Below are 26609 nucleotides of genomic sequence, written 5' to 3'. Positions count from 1 at the left end.
TAAAATTCAGCCTTGTCACATTAATCTTCAAGGGGTGGTTGGCCAGTTATCTTTTGGACTAAAGCGAGGTTGTATGGAGGAGAAGGTTAGGAAGAGAAAGGTTATATTTATAGTTTTATGACATAGCAAGTTAAACGGTGAAAAACTGTGCCTTATCTTTGGGGCTTCTAAACTAATTATCATTAATATCACTGCTCTCTTTATTTAAGAAGTAGAGAGTTGGCAGTACAAATGACCTAAACTTTAGATGCTTTAGTAGCATCAACCTATTAGGGAAAACCACCTAAGACTAGGGAAAAGTGGATGGAATATTATGGCACTCCTAGAATTGTGGTGGAACTTTCCAACACAACAGTGAGTTCATTTGCATATTTCTGCTCAATTGACTCCGAAGAGAAACTGATAATTCACTGCAAGTTGCAGATTTGTATACAATATTACAACTAGTTTCTAGTGGTCTTATATAAGGCTTTTCTGATCTGTATGGTTAGTTTTGTTCTTAGTTCTGTGCTATTTCCTTTTATCTAAATGCATGCCTTTGGGACAGAAAGTCTGTGGGGACAGGTAGAAACATACACAGGACTCCACTTGCTGCCTGTGGTATAAGATAGGGAGAGCAGAAAAAAAGAATCTGGGTGCATTGGATTGCAGAGGATCTACAAAAAAGAAATTGTGCTAGAGTTGGCCTAAGAAACTGGGTCTTAGAAAAATGAATGAAGCCAAAGGATAGGAATTATGTCACTGATGTGAGCATTCATGCTCTAGGTTCTATATTGCAAAAAGGTATTAGTCTGTGGATGGGCTACTGATGCCTAACCCTAACTGAGACCTTTTCCTGCTAGGATTTAGGTTGTAATTTCACAGTCTGACTGTATGTCTCAAAATTAAATTGTTAGGCCTTGGAGGAAAAAGTAAATTTGATAACATAAAGGCAGGCCAAGTAAAAATGAAAATAGAAGCACCATGTTTCCTTTAAGAAGGTCAAGAAGAAGAGAGGCAAGGGATCCATGGAGGCAGAAAAATATGAAAGTAAATCATAATTAGTCTTAGGCCTTGATTTTTTAAAACTTTTTGTTATTATTCTATAATTTACATGATTTTGTTGTTCTCTTGCTACAATTTAGTAAAATATAATTTTGGTTCCATGTAGTAGGTCATAACAAATAATTCTGATTAGAACACAGAATAGAATATTGTGATACCTAGAAAAGGGCTCCATCTAATTTGGTATTGCATATGATCTGAAACCCGTTATTTTAATCTATCATTGTCAGTGGATCATCCATAGATGTTTTCCTACTGTGGGGCGAGGAGAGGAGATTAGGAATTTTGAGGAGGTGGGTAGAAAGTGAATTATCAGAAAGCTCTGATCAAGCAGGACAGGCAAAAAGGACTAGCCCATCCCCTCTCTCTCCAACCCCATCCATGCTCTTCTCAACTCACTACAGAACAAACATGGCTAAGGTGGATCAAGAATGGTAATATCAGATAGGTGTTAGTTTACTCAGCACCTATTATTCTACTCTTTATGCAGCAATTACTCTACTCCTCTGAGTAATTAATAGAGCATGTCCTATACCCAGGGGCCAATTTCTAAATAAGAGGCTAAATAGGAGGGTTAGATAAAAAATAAAGCTTATTCTTCTCTGTGAATTGCTGGGGAGGAAAAAAAAAAATTCCCAAGCACAAAGCGGGTAATCTGATTCAATGATTAGGAATTTGGAGGAAAGTTACATAAATTATTAACCATAAGAAATAAAATCAATCTCTTTTTACTTTTTCAGGCAACAAGACTACCATCAAAATCACTGTCAAGAAAAAGTATGTACAATGAAACTCACTGATAAAGCAATTAAGGATATTTTCTAATATGTTATTAGAGAAAAATCTGTGAATCAGACAACCAGCAAAATCATCTGCTGATATTAGTCAGTTTCCCTCTTTGCCTTTTTCTCTTCCTTGCCTTTCACTCTCAGTTAATCTTGAGTTTTGCAGAGGTCCAAAATTATTGTTAAAAGAGTTATTGTTAAGGGGGGGTACAAAGTTACTGTTATTGGCCTTTTGCCCAGGGGGCTCAGGAGGGTAGATTGGGGGAGGCTTAGGAGGTTTAATCATCACGGGGAAAGCATCAAATACCACAAACCCACTCCATAATGGGAAGACGTTAAGGGAAATGCCTTGGCAGACTCCTGCAGATCTGGCTCAGGGCTGAGCATCCTGCCCCTCAGGCAGGTGAGCCAGGATGCCTAGATCTGTCTCTTAATTCTCCTGGGAGTAAGAAGAGTCTTAGGATGGCTACTCCATCAAAAGAAGGGACCTGGTCACAAGAGAGCTGCAACTTGGGCCAGGCAGAGAAGAGGGTAAATTTGATAAGCCCCAACTCTGGGGCTAGGCAGAGGAATCATGAACAAGAAAGGGGTTCAGGGGAGTAGCACACTCACACACTCTTTCACACATACACCTGATCAATTCATAGAATGTGCAACAAACACAAAGGCTGAGACATACTGGCACCAAAACGATATTTCTTGGTTTAATAGTATAGTGAAAATGAGCTGAATAATCAGATTCTACTTATCGCATTTCGCTTCATTAAAAACTTGATGAATGTCCCAATTTTATATGTCAAAGTTGGGCATGCTTCTTCTCAGCTACCCTAAGAGTAGTAATGTAGGTCTGCTGTACATTATCTCCGGTGATAAGAAAATAATATATATTGAAATTCTTAGCTCATATGTATTGGAACGGATTTAGATCAATTTAGACCAAGAAGGTGAGTAACTTACTTATTAATGTTTAAACGTTATTCTTAGAAGTGTTTGATTTAGGACATTTTACATAAGTAAAACAAGTCTTTTTCAACCATATGCTGTCATTTCAAACTATGTTTTTCAAACTCAGTAGCCATTTTCTGGTCTGCACAATAGGTTAAAAAAAAATACATTACGAGGGGCTTCCCTGGTGGCGCAGTGGTTGAGAATATGCCTGCCAATGCAGGGGACACGGGTTCGAGCCCTGGTCTGGGAGGATCCCACATGCCGCGGAGCGGCTGGGCCCGTGAGCCACAATTACTGAGCCTGCGCGTCTGGAGCCTGCGCGTCTGGAGCCTGTGCTCCGCAACAAGAGAGGCCGCGATAGTGAGAGGCCCGCACACCGCGATGCCACAACTAGAGAAAGCCCTCGCACAGAAACAAAGACCCAACACAGCCAAAAATTAATTAATTAATTAATTAATTAATTAAAAAAAAAGAAAAGTAGGTAAACATATATTAAAAAATACATTACAAGAGCTAGATAGTAGTGATGTTTGTACAACATTGTCAATGTACCTAATGCTGCTGAACTATACACTTTAAAACGGTAAATTTTATGTTATGTGTATTTTATCACAATAAAAAATGCACTAGGAGATTTGGGAAATGGACTCGAATAAAACAGCTTTTCCTTGAAGCGTCCCTCAAACCTTCTCTACTGGGTCAGGAGAGAATATGCTACATACGGCAAGGTGTTAACTTTGAATGTTGGCCTAAACCTGAACAATCTGGGGCTACCTTTGGAGATAATTCTGAGGCAACAACAACATTATAGGGAATCGGGTGCCCAAATGCCAGGATATCAAACAATGCACAGCTAAAATGCCAGGCATCCAGCCTTTGCTGCCACTGACTTGTAGCCACAGCCTTGAGAAATAGAGTTCCTGTGGAAGGTACACACTCCTGGTCTGGCTGTCTTGAGGATAACAACTTTAAAAAGAATACTGTTTTATTATAGGCAAAAGGATTTTTATGATCCCAAAATATATCTGCAATAAGTACACATACATAAACAGTTATAGAGTTTGGCAGGTGCACTTTGCATCTGCCCCTGGTCCAGTCTAAGCTGTAACAGTGAGCATAATTAACCATGAGGAAATGGCCATTCAAGTCTGGTCCCTGGGTTTCTACTTCAGCTCATACTAAAAGAGCCCCAACTTCCCTCCACTGCTTGGCCTTCTGGCCCTTTGAGTACGAGTTCTGGCTCAGCCTTTTTTCCTTCCGAAATTAATGTGTTTCTTTATTTCTTGAGCTGTCCTCTGCCTCCCAATCCAAGATAGTTTGCACTGATAATCTTTTGTTGGACCTAAGCCTGTTCATTTCCCTTAAATCATCAGTGCTAACCGTTGCCCACTGATTAAACTTGAACAACTAGCTGTAGTCGTTTGCATATATAAACACAGTCAATTGACAGAGGAAGGCAGCCACAGGCCAGCCACAGAACCCACAGGCTGACCCCTCCACTATGGGGCTTCATTTTTTACCCTCATCTCCTAGCTAAATGGATGCCTAAGTAAAAGGAGGCTATATCCACAAAGGCACATAAATGTTTGAACTGCAAATTTGTTTCATGAAATAGTTTGTTAGAGGTAACCTGGTCTGTATTATTAAGAAATATTGCTTGGGTCATAAACACAGTCTTACTTCTTGCCAGGGCATTTGTTTTCTATGAGCCTAGACACCCACTTGGCTGTTTTTTTTTAACCAGGAAGCCATTTATCCTCAGCAATAAACTTTTATAGTTCCAAGGGATTTTGGGGGTTTTTTCTGCTTTATTTTATTTTAATGGGTGTACTATTTTATTAACATTTAAATTTCACCAACAATGAGCTCAAGTATATGCTAGCCATATGTTCAGATTTTTGAAACAAAGATAAAATGGACAGACAGCTTTAAGGGTGCAATGTATTTAACACTATACAATATATTCAACAATTAGACAATCTAGGTGGTGGTGTAACTATACACTTAGGAGCACAAGTATAGGGTCCAAGGGATTTTGAATCAAAGGAAATCTTATTCAAAAAATAGATCACAGCCACAGAGAATAAACCAACTTGAAACTAATCTGGTGTTCTAAATAGATTCCCTATTTTCTTTCTATACGCTGTGGCTGGATTGTAGCTATGCACTGTTTGATAAAAGGAATTAAAGGTTAGTCCCTGTCCCTAAAATAGAGTAAATTCATATGTGATTTCCCTTGTATCCCCGCTCACCTCCTTTCCAGATAACTTCTGAAGAACTGAACAGTATAATTCAAAATATAATGACCTGCGTTGTGGCTGCAGTGACCAGTGTATTATATCCAGCCATCACAAAATATGAAGAAAGGTCGTGAAATATTACATACCCAATGCCTGATGACTCTACCCTGTCTTCTGATAGTGAGAGTTGCTGTAGCACATGCCGTGAAACATTTCTATATGAAACAAGTAAGATGGTTCAGGCAGAGCCCTGTGCAGAGGCAGCTGACAGGTCAATAGGGCAACCAGTGGCACCGTCAAAATCATCTCCTGCCCATAAAGAAAGAACAGATGTAGAAAGAACGTATCATAGGAAAGAACACTCAGAAAAGAAACCTAAAACCCCCGAACCTAAATATAATGAGAAACCTGAACCCCCCACAAGCTTAAAACCTGTAAATCCAATAGTCACCTTGTTGCACTGATTGAAACAGGCACGAGGAAATGTAAAGATGCTACCACTGAAACAGATGGCTTAGAACGCCCACTGTCTCCTGATGAAAAAGCAAAAGCTGTAAATGAGATGCAGGAGTTAAATGATGTTTTAGTTAACTTTAAATATCACCTAAAAGAGGAAACTGAGTTGATTTTAGGAAACATTTTTCATGAAATGGTGTCTGAATTAACCCAGACCATCCCCACCCTTTCCTTTGTTACGGCCGAAGCTTTGGTTGACCAAACTGACACTGACAAAGGAGACTTGCTCTCCAGTGTTGATATTTCCTCAGCAGCTGCTGAAATTATGGAAAATGTGCTTGAGAAGCTACAGTCTGCAGTTGAGAAAAAATGTACCGAGGAATTTTCACAAGAAAATGTATCCGTTCACTTTAAATCAAACTTAGTTAGTGGAGAACATGTCATTTCTCCAAAAGAAAAAACTTCAAAAGCTTCACTGCCCTATGCTTTGGAAAACATGAATGATATTGCAGAGAATATGGTTCATGTGATTTTAGAAAAGCTGACGGCTCTTGCATCTTCTAAGCAAAGTGAACTTGTTCATCTTGAAATCACAACTGAACTGGCTTATCAGCAACACAGGGAAGATCCAACATATACATTCCTTCAAAGAGCCAGCAAAAGGAAATCCAGTGTTGAACCTGATGCTGCCAATTTGATTGGCAAGGAAGAAATACAAAATTTAGTGTCAAATATTTTTTTCCCAGCCCTCTCTGGTTGGTTATATAGAGGAAGCAATCAGCACTATACTAGGCTATATACAAATTGGACTTAATAATGAAAGGCTCATTGCAACTGAAGAAACAGTGATCATCCTTCAGCTACTTGATGATATCTTGGCTCAGCTACATCAGACACCAGTGAAAACAGATGTCCAAAAGAGTAGACACTCCAGAATGAGCAGTCCTTCTGGCACTGAAGAAGAGAACAGAGTCACCAGCACCAGAGTAACTAATGCTCCTAGGTATGGGCGCCTATTTCCACCTATTAATGTTCCTGGCATGGTCCTTTATTCTGAAGACGAAAATGAAGAAACAGACAAAATTGTAGAAAATGTATTGATTTCATCTATCAAAGATGAAAAAGCAAAATTACAAGAACAGGTTCCTGATCACTGGTTAACAAAGGAAAATGCTGGCTTTAAATACAAAAGCAATATGAACTTACCTACAAAGCCTGCTTATCAAGGCAAAGTAGCATTTCACGATCAGGGATTAAATACTGACCTTCCAACTTTTAATAATAAGGACCTTTTTAAGGACAAGCCTGGTGTGAAAAAAGACATTTTACTTTTCAGCCAAGATGAAACGTATCAAATACAAAAAGCTTCAGAAAATATAGTTAGAAGTATTTTAGCACAGACGCTCAAAGATATATCTTCTGGGCTCTCTGAACACTTAGATTATAAAAATGGTAGAGAGGCTTCACTTCTTACCTCAGGAAAACCACAAGATCTGTCACATCAAGAATGGATGGACCAGATGTTCTCTGTGTCAGAAATCCATACAGTAGCTCAAGATATTGTAGATGCTATATTAAAAATACTTCACATGGCTTCTAGTCACATTATCGGATATTCTTCATCAGTACATCAAACTTCTCTAGATAATGCTGACATACCAAATAAAGAGCCATTAGCAACATGGTTTGATAGTAAAAGGAAGAAATTTTTATCTGCACTTGGCGTAGACTCTACAAAACATACCTGGTTAGAACCTGGAGCAAGTGGCTCGACATCTGAACCTGTAGATCACATTAATGATAAGATCATTAACATGATTTTTAAGAAGTTGAACTCATTTATTTGTCCAAAATTACAAAACTGCTTCAAACCAGAAAGCCATGCTGCCCATTCAAAGCCTGCGCCTGACAAGAAATCTTTGTCTCGATCTCACCTTAGTGTTTACACAATTAAAGTGATAAAAATTGTTTTGGATGCTATCCAGGAAGAACTACAATACAATAAGAAAAATCTAAATCTTAGGAAGAGTAGCCCTCCCAAGAATTTTAGAGATAGAGGATTTTTCACTGACACCGAAAATGAATTAGACTCTGTTGTCACAAAGCTAAGTAATGACATTATGACAAGTTCATTAGCAACTTGCATTTGTGAGGTGTTAAGTGGAAACACAAATAAAAGCAATATTTTACTCCCTTCAGACAAACTAAGGTCTAAAATCTCATATGGAACTGGCGGCATTGATCAACAAAATCTTTTGCCTTCTCATTGCCAGCACATGCAGGAGGAAGTTCACCAATGTACTAGATTGCAAGTGTTAGATAGAATTGGAGATGCCTTATATGACATGTTATGCAAGCTCATAGGAGACCATCCACATTCTCCCCTACCTGATGAGCAAAATACAGAGGGGATCAATAAGAATTTGAGAACAACCAGTACATTGCAGTCCAATATTAAGCTAATTTCTCATACAATTCTAGAAGGTATTGTTTCAAAATTATGTGGTGTTGAGATAGATTGCATTTTCAAAAATTCAGAATTTAAAGCTATCTCAGAGTATATTGACACTGACAGCCTGTCATTTGCTTTGCTTCTTGAGGAAATGAGCAGAGGCTCTGACATAATCTCCAGCATGGTGCCCAATGTGACCTGGCCAGGTAGCCAAGAGGTAACTAACAAAAAGGGAAAAACTACTGCCCCCAAAACAGGAACCACAAAAGAAAAGCATCTAAATAAACTGAAAATCATGGCTTCAGATATCCTTAAAATGGTTTTTGCTAAATTGGAAGGGTTTGCCAATAGAAATTTAGAAACTCTGGACGCTATAATCAGTGGAAATAAAAAGAACAGCAGGACATACTGGGAAAGTGAAAATACCAACATTTGTGCTAACACACGTGAAAAACGATTGCAGTCGACTTTATACATGCATGCAGAGAAAGTGTCAAGTACTATTTTGAAAGCTATTCAAACTGAATTAAACGTGAGCTTGCCAGATTTGGAAACATGTATAAGCAAGCCACTACAAGAGAAACAAACGCTTAAGAATTTAGTCCATTTCATTTTGGATGCAACTTCTCCAGATATGTTTAATGAAACCGAACCAGAAGAGAGAGGCATTGAAAATTATAGATACAGGCCAACCTATGGAAATTTTCTTCCTGGAGGAGCTGACCCAGAGTCATATCTAGAAGATCCTGCAGAAACAGAGAAAGAAAGTGCTGAAGAGGAAAGACCAACAGAAGAAGAAACTAAATCAGATTCTCTTAAGCAACGGGAACTCGAAAGAACATTAAAAAAATTTGAAGTAGAACTCAAAGAGCTACAAAAGTCCCCAGTCGTATATATATACACTACCAAACGTAAAATAGCTAGCTAGTGGGAAGCAACCGCATAGCACAGGGAGATCAGCTCGGTGCTTTTTGACCACCTAGAGGGGTGGGATAGGGAGGGTGGGAGGGAGGGAGACGCAAGAGGGAAGAGATATGGGAACATATGTATATGTATAACTGATTCACTTTGTTATAAAGCAGAAACTAACACACCATTGTAAAGCAATTATACTCCAATAAAGATGTTAAAAATAAATAAAAAAATAAAAAATAAAAATGAAGGAAAAAAAAAGTCCCCAGTCGTGCCCATTATAAGAAATATTTTGAATGAAATTTTTCAGAATGATTTAATTGATCAACCAAATGTGCTTCCTCTTCCCCAGTCCCATTTATGTGACATTCCTCATGCTGGTGATGAGCCACTTGCTCAAACATCTGTTCAATCCCTGGATAAAACAATGGGCCCTTTAGTGTCTGAAGCGGATGTAACCATTGTTGCAGATAATGTTGTTAGAACCATATTTCAAAAACTTTATTCTGCTGCTATGACAGATAGAAATGAAAATGAAAATAGGTATAATACTATCACCTTTCCAGCAAATATCTCTTTTACTGAACATACCAGTGGAGGAAAGCCCCCTGTTTATTCTACCATACTGGACAGAAATCCATGTACACTTCAGTCCACATTCAATATTGGTAAACTGACCAAAATAAATGTAGTTGAAGATATTATACAGTCAGTATTAACAAATTTAGAAACATTTGCTAGTACCAAAGTAAAAGCCCTCTTTTGTCCTCTTATCAATTTCACAGTTCCAATGGCTTTACCTCTACAGCAGGATGAGACTGCTTCAAGCCAACCATGCTTATCAACCAAAGATTCATATTCTGATGACCAATTTTCTTGTTGCTCAGTGGATCATAATAAATCAGGAAAGACCACCTCAATATGTCAACTGAGTGCCTCTAAATTAAATATATATGCAACAGAAGTGGCTAGACAAATTTTACAAGGAATCAAACGTAAGTTAGATAAAGAAATAAAAAGTCCATTCTTAACTCATAATGTTGTGGCTTCTGAAAGCATTCCAAGTCAGGTGGTTAACACAATGTTAGATACTGTGTCTACTAAAGGCAAATATGAAAAGAACATATTTGACAGAGAGACTGATCCCGGTCGGCCAGAAGATATTGTTGAAAAGCTGTTCAATAAAAGTGATTATCGAGAAAAACTTCAATTTCAAATACTAGATACCATTGAAGGTATCTTTTTTTTTTTTTTTTAATTTATTTATTTTATTATTTTATTTTATTTATTTATTGTTTCTGGCTGCGTTGGGTCTTCGTTGCTGCACGGGCTTTCTCTAGTTGCGGTGAACGGGGGCTACTCTTCGTTGTGGTGCGTGGGCTTCTCATTGCGGTGGCTTCTCTTGTTGTGGAGCACAGGCCCTAGAGCTCGCAGGCTTCAGTAGTTGTGGCACACGGGCTCAGTAGTTGTGGCTCGCGGGCTTCAGAGCACAGGCTCAGTAGTTGTGGCGCACGGGCTTAGTTGCTCCGTGGCATGTGGGATCTTCCCGGACCAGGGCTCGAACCCGTGTCCCCTGCATTGGCAGGCGGATTCTCAACCACTGCGCCACCAGGGAAGCCCCATTGAAGGTATCTTAATTGACATCTGTGAGGGAACAATAGATGAGAATAATCTCCCACTTGCTGTATCCACTCTTAAATGTAATGTAAGTGGGAGACATTTAGAAACAAACTCTGAAAGGGACCCCGAGTATGCAAATAAGGCTATTCTTAGGCTTTTAGTTCCTAAGGAGGATGTTGCTATGATTTCCAACGGTATGGTGGATATTGTTCTTCAAAATCTCACTTCTGCTATCATGCTTGCAGTAAATGCAAAGGATTCTATTTCTCCAAGACTGCCTCTGATATTTTCTGACGCATTTCCCAAAGCAGAGCGTCAACAATCTCCTGTTATAGACTCAATGAATGAAAGGAAAAGGGAGAGATTTCCATTTGCAAGAAAGGAAAGAGATGTACAGCTGAAATCAGCTTATTCTGATGATAATCAGACAACTGTACTTAAGAAACAAGATGCCAAGAAATCTGCTGCTGAGCCATGTGAGGAAAATGCTCATTTCATTACTAAAACTATTTTGAATAGATTAAAATCTTTTGCCACAGAAAGAATAGATTTGCTACTTATTCCTGATACGGAGACTAGAGAAAAACCATATGTTGGACCAGAATTTACAAACTGTAAACAAGATGACAGCGTATTTCTTGAATCAAACCAAATGCCATTAGATATGAATATCCTGAAAATATCAACAGCTAAAACCGTTCTCAGTCAACAAGTCACAAATTACAGATTTGCTAATTACAGAGAAAAACATGGACCTGCAATTCATGTATCACAAGCTAGTCTTAAGGAATATGCTGACATAATCGCCAGTACCATTTTGACACTTATAAAAAATGACATATACCTAGAAATCCAAAAGATGTATACATATCAAAATAATACTTCATTCCAAGAAAACATCATTGCAAGTGAAACTGTCAACAACATCTTAAAGAGTTTACATGATAAAATATCTTTAAAGGCAAGTAGCTTTTACTCAAAGCAGGACCCTGGTCTTTTTACACAACTAACTGTACAAAATGAACTATTGCCTGGTCAAAGAAAAATGGAAGACAACACTGAACTGCCTCTCTTTTCAAAATGCTCAAATCAAAACCAAATTATATCAGAAGCAGAAAACCAGAGAAGGACTTTGGAAGAAATTTAGAAATGGAGAATCTGGACAGGAAAATATAACTTCTTTGTTAAGTGTAGTTAAGGATATTTTAAAGAAGGTATATCAAAGGGTAATGGAAGATACAGACCATTGGCCTCCATTTAATGAACTCCCCCACTTTACATCTGATTCTAAAGTTAAAACATCAGCACAAAAAAAAGCCTTCCAGTCACATATAAACAGTGTCACAAATGACATAGTTGAAAGTGTTTTCAGAAAAATGTTCTCAATAATTATGACATCTTTATATGAAAACAGTGAGACCAGGGGAGAATTGGAAGCATCTGGCAATGATGAACTGCTGATGAATCCATCGTGCTTTAGAGAATTGAAACAAGCAGGAAAAAGAAGTGTTCCCCCTGAACCTGTGATACCACAAGTTTATCCTTACACAGGTATTGGAAGTGTCACTTCATTGGAAAACATTTTATTGCAATTTTCTCCATTGCGACTGGGTGAACAATTGGTCCAAAAGGTTCTCAAAAAGATCACAGATTTTGCTTTGCTGAATCTAGAAGAGAGTTCATCCCCTAAAGGTCAATCTGATGAAATTCGATATCTGAGGCCATGCAGTTCTAAAGCTAGCCCCAAGGGCAGCCCTAAGGCAAGTTTTAAAACAAATTTTAAAACAAAATCAAAAGTTACCTCTTTGGCTAAATTTGGAACAAAACCACAGCTAGGACCTAGTGGAGCTAAAGCCAAAAGAAAAACCAAGTTAGGTCTTAGAGAGAAGACTCTAAGAGGCAACCAGTCCAAGACTTCCATTGGGCTACCAGGCCTGCTATCCATAGGGGATGCCAAAAATCCCTCAGTGAGAGCAAAACTCCCCACTGTGGAACTAAAAATGTATTCCAGGGATATAGTAAGTAATATTCTGGAAACAACTGTGAATGAATTTCAAGAGGTGAGGCAAAATAGAGCAATGGTAAATGTAAACACTTTACCTTCTGATCAAATTGAGATAGCAAGTGAAATAGTTGATGCAGTTTTGCAAGGATTATACGCTACGAAGAATAATTTGGCCCATCCAATAAAAGGCTCATACTCAGATGATCTCAAACTTTCACAGGGATATTTTAGTACAATCTCTTTTGCAAATCCAGAAGCCCACTTCTCTTCGGAGAATGTTTCTTCACAACTAGAAAAAATCTTTCCTAAAGAAAATATTTTTAAACAAATGTTTGATAAATGGCAAACAGAACCAAGTGACATGGATAACGAAAAATATAAGCTATCGGCGATAGCTGAGGCTGTTTTGAATGAAATTTCAATGAAAGCAAAAGAATTAGAACAATCTGTTTCACTTTTAAGTTTGTCAGTTCTTGAGCCTTGTGAAAGCAGGCACTATAATTTTAAAAGAGCTGCTTCTAGAGTTGAGGATTCCCAAACACAAATTAATACATTTGGCCAGGAAATTGTTGAAAAACTATTCGAAAAATTAGAGTTGTGCTTCTTGACTCAGATGTTCACAACAGATAGTAAAGAAACACTAGAAAGCAAGAAAGAAACTGCTGCTACAAGTAAACGTAGTTCCTTGAGAACAAACAATCTCAATTATGTACCAACTTATAACACAAAGTTGAAAGACAGAAAACTGGGGAGCTCTGGCCACCAAATTGCTCAAGAGATCTTGGAAGGGGTTCTGAACACCTTACAGTCATTTGTAGACCTACAGTTTAAATGTCTCTACATATGCTTTTTCTGAAATTGTGAGAACACCTATTGAAAACTTTTTTGCTGTGTAAAGGAAACCATTAATGAAAACAATATTGCCCAAGTTACAAACACTGAATAAATTTCCTGATGAATCTATATCAAGTAGTATGATTTCCCAGGAAAACATACAGATTACCCTTCAACAGCTTTACTCATTCCATTCAGAATTGCTTACTTATACTGTTAATACTGTCAATGACATGCTTAGTATAATTAAGAACTAGACAAAGAAAAATGCCATGAGGAACCATCTTCAATTAGCATGTTTGAAGAAAATATTGTAGCAAGTCAGATCATCAGCACACTGATGGACCAGTGCACTTATTTCTATGAGTTGATGAGCAAAAGCCACCCAAAGGAAAATCTGCTCCAAGGAGCTAAAAATGCCTGCACTGCTAACTGGTCCAGATTTGCAACTGGAATGGGAATGTCCACTTCAAAGTCAAAGGGAATTAGCTTCTGGGATGATCCTCCACAAATCCCTGCCTTGTCTTATTCAGAGGAAGATATGAAAATAAAGGACAAGACTTCCTCAAATATACCTTCAGATGTCAGATACTCTGCAGGAAATTCAACTAAAACCACAGAGCCAATGGAAGGGCTTGAATCAGACCTTAAACCATCATCTTCTAGAAGTGAAGCTCAAGTCTTCAGCCACTTTGATCAAGCTGTGAAAGGATACTGCTCTCTCCTCGAAGGCACTGTCTTACAAAAATCATCTCAGAAATCTAGTGACTCTGCACAAGCAGCACTAGAGCACCCCATGTCCTTCAGAGAAATGGAAGAAGGTGAAAATCAAAGAGTGCTTCACTATGATCCCCCCAAACCAGTTGTTAATCCAAACCAAATACAGACAACCATTTCTCCACTCAAAATATGTTTAGCTGCAGAAAATATTGTCAATACCATGCTGTTGAGTTATGGCCTTTCAAGTCAAACCCCACACACTTAACGAAAGTATGGAAACTATGAAGCCATTTTTTGTATCAAAGGAAAGGCCTTTCTCTGTAATGTGTGAAGAACAAAAGGATGAGAAAAGCTTGCTTAAAATATGGGGGAAAAGAAACAGCTATGAAATTGAAGAAGAAAACAAAAGCTTTGTGGCAAGTGGAGAAGATTCCACTTTACTGGAAAAGTGAAAAAATAAGTACACAAAGTTAGAGAAAATAGCAACTCTCGAAGAGGCTGAGGTCATTGCTTTTGCAGATCAGAAACTGGGACATGAAATCCATCTAGCAGCAGGATATGTTACTATATCTGTGGTCACACATTTCAAGAACTTTGAAACCAGAGGTGAGTGAGGACTGACTTATAAAGAGTTGGCATCATTTTAGGGAAAAAAAGTCATTGATAATTTTAAGAGTTTTATTTTTAACCCTCACACGCAAGAAGCTACATTCACTGCTTCTCTGAAAATAGCCTTAGATTTGGGGTGGCTGTTTATTTACTTGTGTGTTTTTCAACTGGTCAGTATGCTAAAAGAAAAAATGTTACCCATTTACATAATTTTTACATGGAGGAGTGTTTTTCAGTTTTCCTTATCTACAGATGAGATTAAATGGGCATAATTTAAGGTGGGATATTTTGGTTGGGCATGAGGTATGGCTATGAAATGATGTTTTGCTTGGGACATACAACTGCTCTAAAGGCAATTCCCAAACAGAAGTTCCAAGAGGGTTTTTTTAAAGTTCTTTAAAAAAAGACTTCTTACATTATAGTCAGACCTCATGCATAGTTAACTGACTGTAATGATCCAACTTCTTTTTGAGGTATACAGTTAAAGTCTTTACAATTATTGATGATAGTTTATAAGAACAGTGGCATTAAACTTCTTGTTCTGTTCATGTTCCAGTTTTCTGACCTAAATCCTTTTTAGGTATAATACTCTAAACCCATGCTTACAAGTATGATATCTGCACTCCCTTTCTATGAATGCTTACATGCATATATTGGGTTGAACCATATGAAATAGCCATTTTTATATGTCAAACATCAGCAGTTTCATTCTGTTCTATTTATTATATACTATTTAGTCCCAAATGGGATAATTAGCTGAATAGCCAAAAATGTTTTCAAGAATTATATGAGATCTCTAGATATCACTGGAATCACTCTAGGGCCTTGTAACACTAAAAGCTAGAAATCATTTCTCTGCCCCAGGATTTCAGTTTCTTAAAGCAACATAGCTATCCAAGGAAGAAACCAGCAATTAGAGATTTGAATTCTAAATGGGCTTCCCGGGGCTTCCCTGGTGGCGCAGTGGTTGAGAGTCTGCCTGCCAATGCAGGGGACACGGGTTCGAGCCCTGGTCTGGGAAGATCCCACGTGCCGCGGAGCAGCTGGGCCCGTGAGCCACAATTACTGAGCCTGCGCGTCTGGAGCCTGTGCTCCGCAACGAGAGAGGCCGCGATAGTGAGAGGCCCGTGCACCGCGATGAAGAGTGGCCCCCGCTCGCCGCTACTAGAGAAAACCCTCGCACAGAAACGAAGACCCAACACAGCCAAAAATAAATAAATAAATTTAAAAAAAGAAAAAAACAAACAAAACGAAACTCTAAATGGGCTTCCCAGCAGAAGTAAAGATTCCACAGGTAGGAAATAGAGATTTGAAGAAAACCCAGTTCCTTTCTTGACTAGATTTTCCTATTTCTTGAGTGAGGTACACCCGAAGTGAAATTCGTATGTAAAATATTGCCAGTATTTTGAATGGTCAACATTTTTCCTTAATGCATGTTAAAAATACCAATGTTTTCTGTTTCAATGTCCTCTTGATGAAAAAGTGTCTATTATTTCCATGCTGTTAAGCAAAAAATACGAATCAAAACAGCCTCTAAGAAGCATAAACAGTGATTCTTCACTTAACTTTGTGAACATCTCACTGAATTGGTTATTTCCTATATAATTTCAAGCATTTCTGATTGCACTGAAGATGGTGGAACAATACAGAAGTCACTGGAAAACCAAGATGCAACTTTTAGCAAGATTATTTTAGTTCATTCCCAAGTGTTTGAGAGTCGGTCAATTTCTATCAGAGGACTTGCTTTAAGCATTTCTGAAATCATTATTCGAAGCCTTTTAAATAGTGACATTTTAAAGGCAGACGTTACACAAGTGGTTTCTGTAAAAGCAAAATATATTTATTGCCCAAAACCAGCTGTGGCTGACTTCAGCGATCTCTTTCAGGATCTCTTAATAGGAGTAACCCATGTTCTGTCCAAAGAAATAGGAATAAATCATCACCTTGACAGCAAAGGAAGAAACAAATCACCGTCCACACCTAAAAGCCATAGTTTGCCCATTTGCAACAAAACCAAAACTATGAAAAGACAGATAGGTGCCAGAGGTTGGAAATCAGCTCCTACTCACCAAATTAATCAAGTAGCACAGAAAAATAAATTCTCTAGACATTCTGTTTGGCAGCCTAAGAACTCATGAATTCAAAGAAGTAGTCAACAAAATTTTCAATATTGTTTTCAATTTGTTTTTGCCAGATGAATGCCCAAATTGGGATACAGATTCTGGTAAAATAGCAAGAGAAATGTTCCTATCTTCAAGTCATAGAATTCCTAGAAATAACCTAGGGCTCTCCCCCAAATCAGCTTTTCTTCTGAATGTTGTGTGTGAGAAACTTATTAGAATACTCTTGGAAGAATGCACAACCAACAACTTCCTTACAGATGGTCCTCTTTCTGATGAAATATCAACAGAATGTCAACTGTTCAACATACTTCAAAATGTAGAGGATTATTGCAGGGGAACAATGGACTATGGCTTACCAGTTGAAGGATATGACATATCAGACCTTTTGGAAAATCTGGCAGAAATAGATCAAGAATCTATGCTTAGTATTATTTCCCATAGCTTGGTAAAATCCTTAATGGAAAAATTGTCATGCGGTATACAGCAACCTCCCAGAAGTCTACCACTTACAAACAAGCATTTAACATATAGGACAAGAGAGAGACCTCCTAGTTTCCCAAAAGCAAAAAGGCCAGAATTAAAAGAATCAAGACAGGGTAAAGACTCTGTGAGATTCATGAGTTATGACAGCAAGCCTCTGACAGGACCATTGAATAATCGTAGGGTGATTCATTCCAAAATGCAAACCCCATTTCGTAAGCAATTTTCAGGAAAATTCCCTTCTCTACCTCCTCTTCGAAGACCAGGTAAAAAGGAATTGAATGCAACAGCCTTTCTTAACATGCGATATCCAGGAGGCATGAACACAAGAGTGTACTCTGCCACATTTCTGGAGGAAATAATTGCAGACATTTTTCTTAATCTCACCACCTCAGTGCAGGGCAAAAATGTAAATATCACTGAAGCCCAGCTCAACGAGATGAATATATTAGATGTCAACTCTGTGGTGAATGAGTTTAATAATGCTCAAGTCACTGTTGAAGAAAGGATATGTTTTCCACCAATCTATAAAGAAACTGTTAGTAAGATTGTTGACTCTGTTTATAATGATGTATTGTGGCACTATGCATTTCAAGTTACCTGTGGCAATCATCTGGCACATGCTGCCACGTCAATAGCAGAACAGATAACTAATGGCACATTGAAAGAGAGTATAGACTACCAACTCCCATTGTGCTCTGTTGGAAAGCTCATGCCTAATTCATATTACCCTCTCAAAGCTGAAAATATACTACAGAAACTTCAAAACAACCTGAGTGAACTTAATTACCAAGGTCAACATTCAACAGGCTATAGTACCATCCTAACACACGCATTTTTAGAAGATGTCATCAGAAGACTATTATCTCAGCTCATTCCTCCACTCAGCGAGGCTTCATGCTTGGGAAAGAAATACTTAATGACTTCGGATTTTAATGAGATGGCCACCTATATAATAAATAAGGTTTTGTTAGCCATTTCAAAGCATAAGATTTGGCTCACTAAATACGATTGTCAATATCTATATACAGAAAAAAACCTTCAAAATATGGTGGAGTCTGCTTATAATAATATTTTGCAGATGTCTGGCTTGCTTGTGGCAATACAGAAAAGTATAGAAAGCCAAAGCCCAATAATGGTTGACCGAATGGCCAGTCTTATTATTCAAGAGATTATTGAAAATCATCTTCAACCCTTTTTGTGTGAAGAGGGCTTACCTCATTCAACGACTCCATTGGATGAAATATCAAATATGGTTAAAGAGGTTCTCAGTGAAGTCACAGGGTCACACAGACCCCAGAAGCCATCATCACTAGGTATGGACTTTTATCCTAATGCATTTGTAGAAGAAATTGTTGCCAGACTATTTTCAAAGCTCTTCGATCCAAAATATAACACTGAGTGTGATTTGGATGAAGTGACCCAAAAAATAGTAAACTCAATAAACAACCATTTTAACAAAGCTAAAATCTGCATTCTTCATGATGACCAAGAGCAGCCATTCCCCACTGTAGATACAGACACTGTGGATGAACTTGTCAATTCAGTTTACGAAAGTGTTCTGAAACAGCATGGGCTGGCCCCTGAGGTTGATAATAAAGAACTCAAAGACAGTGATATTTTTGTGGAAAACATTACCAATTTAATCATAGCAGCCATTTCTGATTATCTTTTTCACCCACTGTTTTCTGGGGATTTGTCGGCTTCTTCCTATGCTACTTTAACAGCAGAAAACATTATTCAGAACATCTTTTGTGGCATCACTGAACCTACCCAGCCAAGCCAGCATTTATCTCCATATAACACCTTGTTGCCATACACATTTTTAGAAGACATAATCAGAGTATTATTATCTAGAATCTTTCCTTCTTCATCTAACATGGTTCTATACAGTGAAACTCCAAAAGATAGATCAGGAATTCATCACAGTGAAATCTCTTCAAAGTTAATCAGTGATATTAGGATGAAAATTTCCCAACATGAAATTCGATTTTCAAAAGATGAAGATGAAACCGAATCTGTTTATTCAGAGGATGATGCTCAGCGTCTCATTGATTCCACATTCAGAAATATCTTGCAAAACTCTGGGTCTCAAGAAGCAGTTGAGCATGATAACACAAGCAGTGACAATGTTCTTATTGATAGAATAGCAGGTTTTATCATTAAAAATGTCTGTCAACAACATCTTCATCCATTTGTGTATGGGAAGTTGTCATTTCCCTCATCATATGCATACTTTGATAGTATGAGAAGAAGGCAATGTTTTTTTGCCAGTGTTTACTCCTCAGCCTTTTTGGAAGATGTGATCTCTGGGGTTTTAAGCAAAATATTCCACAGGGTATTAGGTATTGTGCAAACAAAATCACTAAGAGATTCAGAAAAAGAACTGTTGGAAACAGCTGAAAAACTCATATATTTGATAACGGAAGAATTCTCAAAAGTTCAAGTTAGCATCCTAGAAAATGCTAAGGAACAATTGTGCTTGCCCCTAGTAGATAGAGACATAGTGATAAAAATTATTGACACGGCATATAGCAAAGTTTTACAAGAATGTGAACTGGAACCTAATAAAGACCTTCTCAGTGACACCAAGACACTGGCTGAGAGGGTAACTAAAATTATCCTGGCTGAAGTTCTTGATTTCCGAATTCCTCCATATTTCATAGCAAAGCTGCCTCTTAAATCATATTCAAAACTCAATGCTGATGTTTTGATAAAGAGAGTTCATTATGCGATCAGTAAATCAAGACTCCGAAGACAGACTTGTACAATATATACCACCATATTATCATATACACATTTGGAAAAAATAGTCACTCGGGTTTTATCTCAGATATGTCCATTGAACTGCAGTGCAGAAGACCCATACCTTTCGCAGTCACACTTCAGCAACACAGTTGTGAGACTGATCGATGAAATCATGTCAATAATTTCTAAACATGCAATATGCATTATTAAAGATGGAAGTGAAAAACAAAATGTGATTTCAGAAAAAGATATCCAGGCTATGGTTGATGCCATTTATAATGACATTTCTCATTCAAATCTATACCAGTCTCTTTGAAAAGATAAAAAAGGCATAAGTAATATACCTGTTACCAAAATAGCGAGTTATATAATAAGGGAAATATTTAACCATCATCTTGAGTCATTCTTATCTGGAGATAAAACTCTTCCTTCAGGTACAGTGGATCACACTTATCAACAGAGCGCAATAGATCCTAAACAAAGAGAATTATCTTTCATGGTGAATTCGGCCGTCTTTTTGGAGGAAGTAATTTCTGAGCTTTTATGCAAAGTCCTTTATGTATTCTCACATAATGTCCTGGCTGTCGAAAACCCATGTAAAGCAAACGCCAATGTTACTGATATTGTTACAAGATTAGTAAAATCAATTGTGCTGGAGTTCACCACATCACAAATTTTAGTTGCAGATCACTTGGATGAAAATCTGTATTTTTCAGAAGGATATAAAGAAATGGTTAAAAAAACTGTCAACATTATTTATGAAAAAGTATTAGATGATTATCGATCTCTGGTTCATGTTTATAGAGCTATACAAAATGATGCTGTCAATTTGGGGAAAAAATGTATTATTTACTGTTAGGAGAAATTTATGATTATCAGGTGGAGTCATTAGTTACAGGAGAATTAGCAACTTCTTCCTATTCCTCCCTCCAAGAGGAGAACATCATCAGAAATGTACTTGACACCATCAATGATAGCCATGACTTGCCATCATGCATCACTGTATTGCCTCGTTCCCTTTTAGAAGATACGATTTACAAGCTTCTAGCACATATGTTCCCTTCATCTGAGACTGAAACAGAACCAAATGAGGAAGAGGTGCCACCAGATTATGAGTTTGTGAATAGTGCTTCAAAACTAACTGATGATATCATAACAGAAATTTCTGAACATGAGATTAGACTTGCCAAGGCAGAGGAGCATGTGGAGAGTTGGCAATTAGGGGCAATCGATAACTTCGTTGACTCCATATGTAACAATATTATTTAAAAAATTAAGTTTGAAGATGAAGTACAGAAAGATACATGCAAAAGAGGAGGCTCATTCCTCGGGAGAATAGCTGGTTTCATTATGAAGGTAATTGTGGACCACCATCTGCACCCATTTTTATGTGAGGAAGAATCATTTCCCAGTGACTTACCCCAAAATGACCATGTCACTGAACTCTTGAATCCCATGAAAGAAAAAATACAGTCCTTCCCACAGGTTTCTGTATACTCTGCTGCATGTTTGGAAGATGTTGTAATTGACCTTGTTCGCAAATTTTATACTCTACCAAGTATTGCTGAAAATCCTAAGGACGAAGAGATATCAGAAAGAGATATCATGGGCCTAGCTATAAAATTTGCAAATGCCCTGATAGGGGCATTTAGGAAAAGTGAAATTAAAGTTCTAGCAAATGCTGAAAAAATGTTTCCATTTCCACCGATAAAGAGACAAGTCGATAAAGTATCTGATTCTGTGTATGATGAGGTCATAGACATATATGGATCTAAAAATGTTCAGAAACATGATAGAAGTAACATTGTTATAGAGATGATTGCTGTTTTGGCCAAGAAGGCAATCTCTGCTTTCCAGATTCAACCACTTTTTTCGGGAAGCTGGTCTTCCACCTTCTTTTCATTTCTAGATGTGGATAGCATCATCCAAAGAGTTCAACACCTACCATATAAAACCTTTACAAAGATAAACAGAAGCTTGAAGGAGAACCCAGTTTCTTCACTAGAACAATTATCTACACTTATTCCTCTAACCTCAGACCTGAAAGACAAAATGGACACTTTGGAAATAGATGGAAGAGCACTTAATGGAAAAGAGAACTTCAAAAAGGAGAAGACACCAATGAAAACAGGCAGCATCCAGAAGCCAGTATGTACCAATATACATAGCATTATGAAGAGCGAAGTAACTACCCTAGCATCAGGGTCAGTTGGAGGTGTGCCAAAGGAAAAGAAAGAGGATGAAAAGAAAAAGGAAAGTTCAACTGGAAAAGATAATGAGAAGGTATCAAAACTCACTTCAACAACAACCAGTGTGAAAAGTAAAGATACTCAGGGGCCAGATTTGGGTACAGCACTTACAAAGAATGAAATCAAGAAGAAAGACTGTTTGGCTAGAAAAGATGAGAAAGGGCGAGGTGATGAGGTATACCAAAATCTTTCACCAGCTATCGATGATACAAAAAAACAACGTTGTCCTGGAACCAGATTTTAAAATAGATGATAAAAAGAAGAGTGACAAGAAAAAAGAAAGTTCATTAGGAAAAGGGGATAGACCTTTTGAATTACCATCTCTGAGATCCAAGGTGAGATATAGAGAGATCCAAAAGAAGAGAAGAGATTCTCCAGCTTACGCAGTTACAGATGACAAACAGATCTTGCATTCTAAACATGCCCAAAACGTCACTGGAATCATTTACAGAAATGTTTTAGAAATATCTTCTTTCCAAGGACCAGTGGATGACTCAAAATCCCCAAATCCTCTAGGTGATAAAGCAGCATATGTAACTCAAGCGGATGGCAAGGATTTTGCACAACCTGCTTCAATGAATTCAGCTAAACAGAATGCTCCTGCAAAAGAGGAAGAGAATGAGAAAAGTAAAGATAAAGAGATTAAAAGTACACCTAGTAAACGGGACAATCCTCAGAACCCACCAGAAAATAAACCCGGGATTTTCCCTGCTAACTTTTTAGAAGATGTTATCTCTGAAATAGTTAACAAATTGATTTTTTCTTCCTCATCGGATACAGATGATGCATGTCAAAATGTAAGCAAAGGTGTAAATCAAGCTGAGCTCTATGACACGGCTATGAAACTGATTGATTCCCTGTTAAAGGAGTCTTCAGATGCTCAAATTAAAGTATTAAACCCAGATCAAGGAAGTAGGTTCCTACCATCTGAAGATAACATTTCATCAGTTCATAAAGTACCTCTCAGGCAAAAAGAACTGTCTGTGGAAAAAAGACCTCCCAAGAAAAAGATAATTATGGATAATATACCACCCATGCATAACATGGCACCTGCAACTAAAATACCTTCTTCAGATCAGGCACCTTTTATGGCTAAAATACCTTCTTCAGATCAGGTACCTTTTATGGCTAAAATACCATCAATCAATAAAATGTTGGTCAATAAGATTGTTCACCCCTCTATATGCAATATTTTGCAGGAATATAGATCTCAAGACTCCATTTGCGAGGACATAAAGAGTAATGTTGAAAAATTAGCAAGAAGGCTAGCTAATGCAGTAATAGAAGAAATTTTTCAGCATCAGCTCAACTTGCTACTTTATGATGAGACTCCAGATTCAGTATGTTTGCCTCTAGAATCTAAGGAGGTTATGAAAAAGGTCCATAAGGTGGCCCAAACAGCCTGCAAAGAATGTTAGACATCATCGCCATATACCATAATGCTGCTTTATGAATTTTTAGAAAGGATAATTTCTTCTATCAAAAATTTTCTCAGCAGTAGCCAACGCTAAAACAGAAATATCTGAGGATAATTTGTACACAGAATTGGATTTCCTTCAAATGAAATGAGCAAGTATAGTTATAACAGAGATCTCCAAAGATGAAGATATGATTATACAGTATGTAGAATCTTTACATCCTAATGATGATGAAATTATTCAATTAGTGGTTCAGACTATTTATAATAATCTTTTGCAACAATTTGGATCTCAAGAGAGCATACAGAAGTGTGTCAGCAGTGGTTGCAAAATCCTTTCAGAAGGCACAGTTAATTTAGTTGTACAAGAAGTGACCAGAAATCAGTTACAGAACTATTTTTCTGGAGAACTAACGCCACTTCAGTGTACAGAAGTTGACAGTGTTGTTGAAAATATCCTTAAAGACGTTATCCAAACCACTGAAATTCCCCAGCCTCAGCCATCACAGGCTTACAAACTGCCTTTTAACATAACAGAAGAAATTGCTAAAAATTTTTTGTCAAAGCTTCTATTTAAGTTTCCAAAAGCGGATAAGGAACAAAACAATTCTCTAAATGCTGAAATGCAAAAAATAAGCTCAAAAATCTTAAATTCATTCCAAGAATATATCTCTAAAAGTCAGATTACAGTAGTACCACAGGTCAAAGAATCATCCACTGTATCTTTAGCAGACAGTGCGACTATTGAAAAAGTAGTTACTTCTGTTTATAACACTGTTTTAAAGCACTCTGGCTCCCATATTTCAGTGTATAAAGATTTAATGGGTAAGAGCAATGTCCTCTCTGATATAATAGGATTTTTAATGGTGAAGGAAATTTCCAATTCAGAATTTCATTCTCAAGTAGAGGAAGAAACATCAAGTTCAGAGTTAGCTCTGGAAGCTGTCAAAATTATGGAAAAGGTGGTTAAGATTATTGATGATCTTAAGTCGAAGAAAAAACCTTCATCCAAAAGAGGCTGTATTAGATGCCAGCTTTTTAGAGGAAACACTTGCCTTGTTCTTGGCTAAACTAGTAAAGTTGCCAAGTGCCTCAAGCAAAGATGCTAAAAACTTATCAAAGCCTGAGTTAAATAAAATTGCATCTCAATTGACAAAATCCGTGACAACTGAAATTTCCAGAAAAAACATTAGTATTGTAGCTGCTAATCCTGAAGAAAAATTTTTAAATCCAGAAACTATAGAAATTATTTCTCAGATGGTCGATTCTGTTTATAATCATGTACTACAACAATCTGGAACACATGAAGAACTTTATCATGACATGAAAGGTACAAACCACATCTTTCCTAAAGAGGTGGCTTCTTTAATAATCAGGAAAGTTTCCAATTGTCCATTAGAAACAATTAGCCCAGAAGATTCACATGCTAATCTCTTTGGTGATCTGGACGTTGGTCGAATTGTTGAAAAGGCGCATGAGCATGCTGTCAAAATGGAACCTGAGCTAGAGCAAAAAGGGTTAGATCAAGGTTTAAGGCAAGAGGAGCTTTCAGTTAGGATAATTCCTCACCGTGGGAAACAACCCATCAATATTGATCCAGACATTGTTGCAGAACACTTAGGGGTCATTTCTATAAAAACGCAATCGCTTAAGAAGCTGCAGGTGGAGTGTTTAGCTAGAACTGGACACAGCATTGAAACACTGAGAAGAGGGTCAATAAGTGGGAAGAGTTACTCAACTGATACACCTGATACGAGAAAGAGAAAGAAAGAAAAACGCATCTCTTTGGATCAGGCGGGACGACTGAACATAAAGCCGTTAGAGGTAAGTGCAAAAGGCACTAGTGAAAAGAAATGAGCCATCAGTGAGACCTTGCTGCCCTTCTGTGATTTCCTTCCTCAGGTAGGTCTACAGGAATGCATTTGTAAAATATGGTCAATTTTCTCTTGCGCATCCCAGTAGAACTGAGGACTCCGATTCCTCCAATACAATCCTCTGCTTTCCTGGGACTAACCCCATCAGCAATGTGGCTCAGTGTAAAGGTGGCAGGCTAGTTTCCATTAGCCAGTCAAACTGAACTGTCATTTCCTGAAGAATGGGAGTACAGAGAAATACCCTTAACAGCAAACAAGACTGATTGGAATTGTAGTCCTCATTTGGCAACTCAGAGGAAATGCAGTTTTTACAATCACCACAGTTCTTTTTAATGGATATACATTATCATAGTACTATATGGATCTAGAAGGACCAGTTAGAATATCAGCTAAACTAGCCTCTATTAGAGATTGAAATCCTCAAACTTAAGGCTCCACAGTAGTATTGTTTTTATTTAGCAACATTCATCAACAAACATTAGACTGCAAGCTCTTTAGAGTTCATTTCTTCTTATTTCACTTTTGTTACATAACACCTTCCCAGTTCTCCATATTCTTACATCCTCAGGATGTACTCGGTTTCTTTCCTCTTCTACCCTTGTCCTAGACCCAGTTGTCTTCATGCTGCTATTTTTATGAACTAGTTTCTCTGCAGTCCCATATTTGGGCTCCAAACATACTTCAATAACGGGGACCTGAAATGCAGAAATGCTGTCCCTGGTACAATGCATCTATTGAAAAAGTAGTTAGTTCTGTTTACTGATCTTAGGGATGATGTTGCCAGGAGATGGAGTTACACCGATCCAGCCCAATATTCTCATTTAATGCCAAAGCCCCTAGGTAAAAACTTTGCAAATGGAGCAAAGTTCTATGGGACCAGCCTGCCTGAAGCCTAGGCCTAGGAGTATGTTTTCCTTACCATTATTTTCCAACTCACTGAACTAAGTCTAAGAGCTGGTGAATACATTGATGGATACTTGTTTTGTCTCAAATACTGAGACTGTCATAGACACTGATGGAATCACCTTGGTCCTTAGCTTCTTGGACTAGATGAAGGTCTTTTCTAGCTCTAAAATGTCCTTTTCTCTCTGGG

At 37.7% G+C, this 26609-nt stretch overlaps 1 protein-coding gene across 1 annotated transcript in view; it reads left to right on the top strand.

Annotated features, from left to right (window-relative positions):
- LOC133081898 (fibrous sheath-interacting protein 2-like) overlaps positions 1-26609 on the top strand; it is a 63748-nt gene that overhangs the window by 28798 nt on the left and 8341 nt on the right. The window contains 17 exon segments of the mRNA XM_061178216.1: positions 5041-5425; positions 5428-6209; positions 6211-8814; positions 9100-10072; positions 10466-11600; positions 11602-12134; positions 12195-13293; positions 13295-13548; positions 13551-14266; positions 14268-14622; positions 16109-16186; positions 16189-16723; positions 16725-20800; positions 20803-22447; positions 22449-23702; positions 23704-24660; positions 24662-25466. Of these exon segments, the coding sequence (XP_061034199.1) occupies positions 5041-5425; positions 5428-6209; positions 6211-8814; positions 9100-10072; positions 10466-11600; positions 11602-12134; positions 12195-13293; positions 13295-13548; positions 13551-14266; positions 14268-14622; positions 16109-16186; positions 16189-16723; positions 16725-20800; positions 20803-22447; positions 22449-23702; positions 23704-24660; positions 24662-25466 (18186 nt within the window).

Source organism: Eubalaena glacialis, chromosome X, assembly GCF_028564815.1.
Source record: "Eubalaena glacialis isolate mEubGla1 chromosome X, mEubGla1.1.hap2.+ XY, whole genome shotgun sequence".
NCBI lineage: Eukaryota > Metazoa > Chordata > Mammalia > Artiodactyla > Balaenidae > Eubalaena > Eubalaena glacialis.
This window is presented reverse-complemented; position numbering and strand designations above follow the sequence as displayed.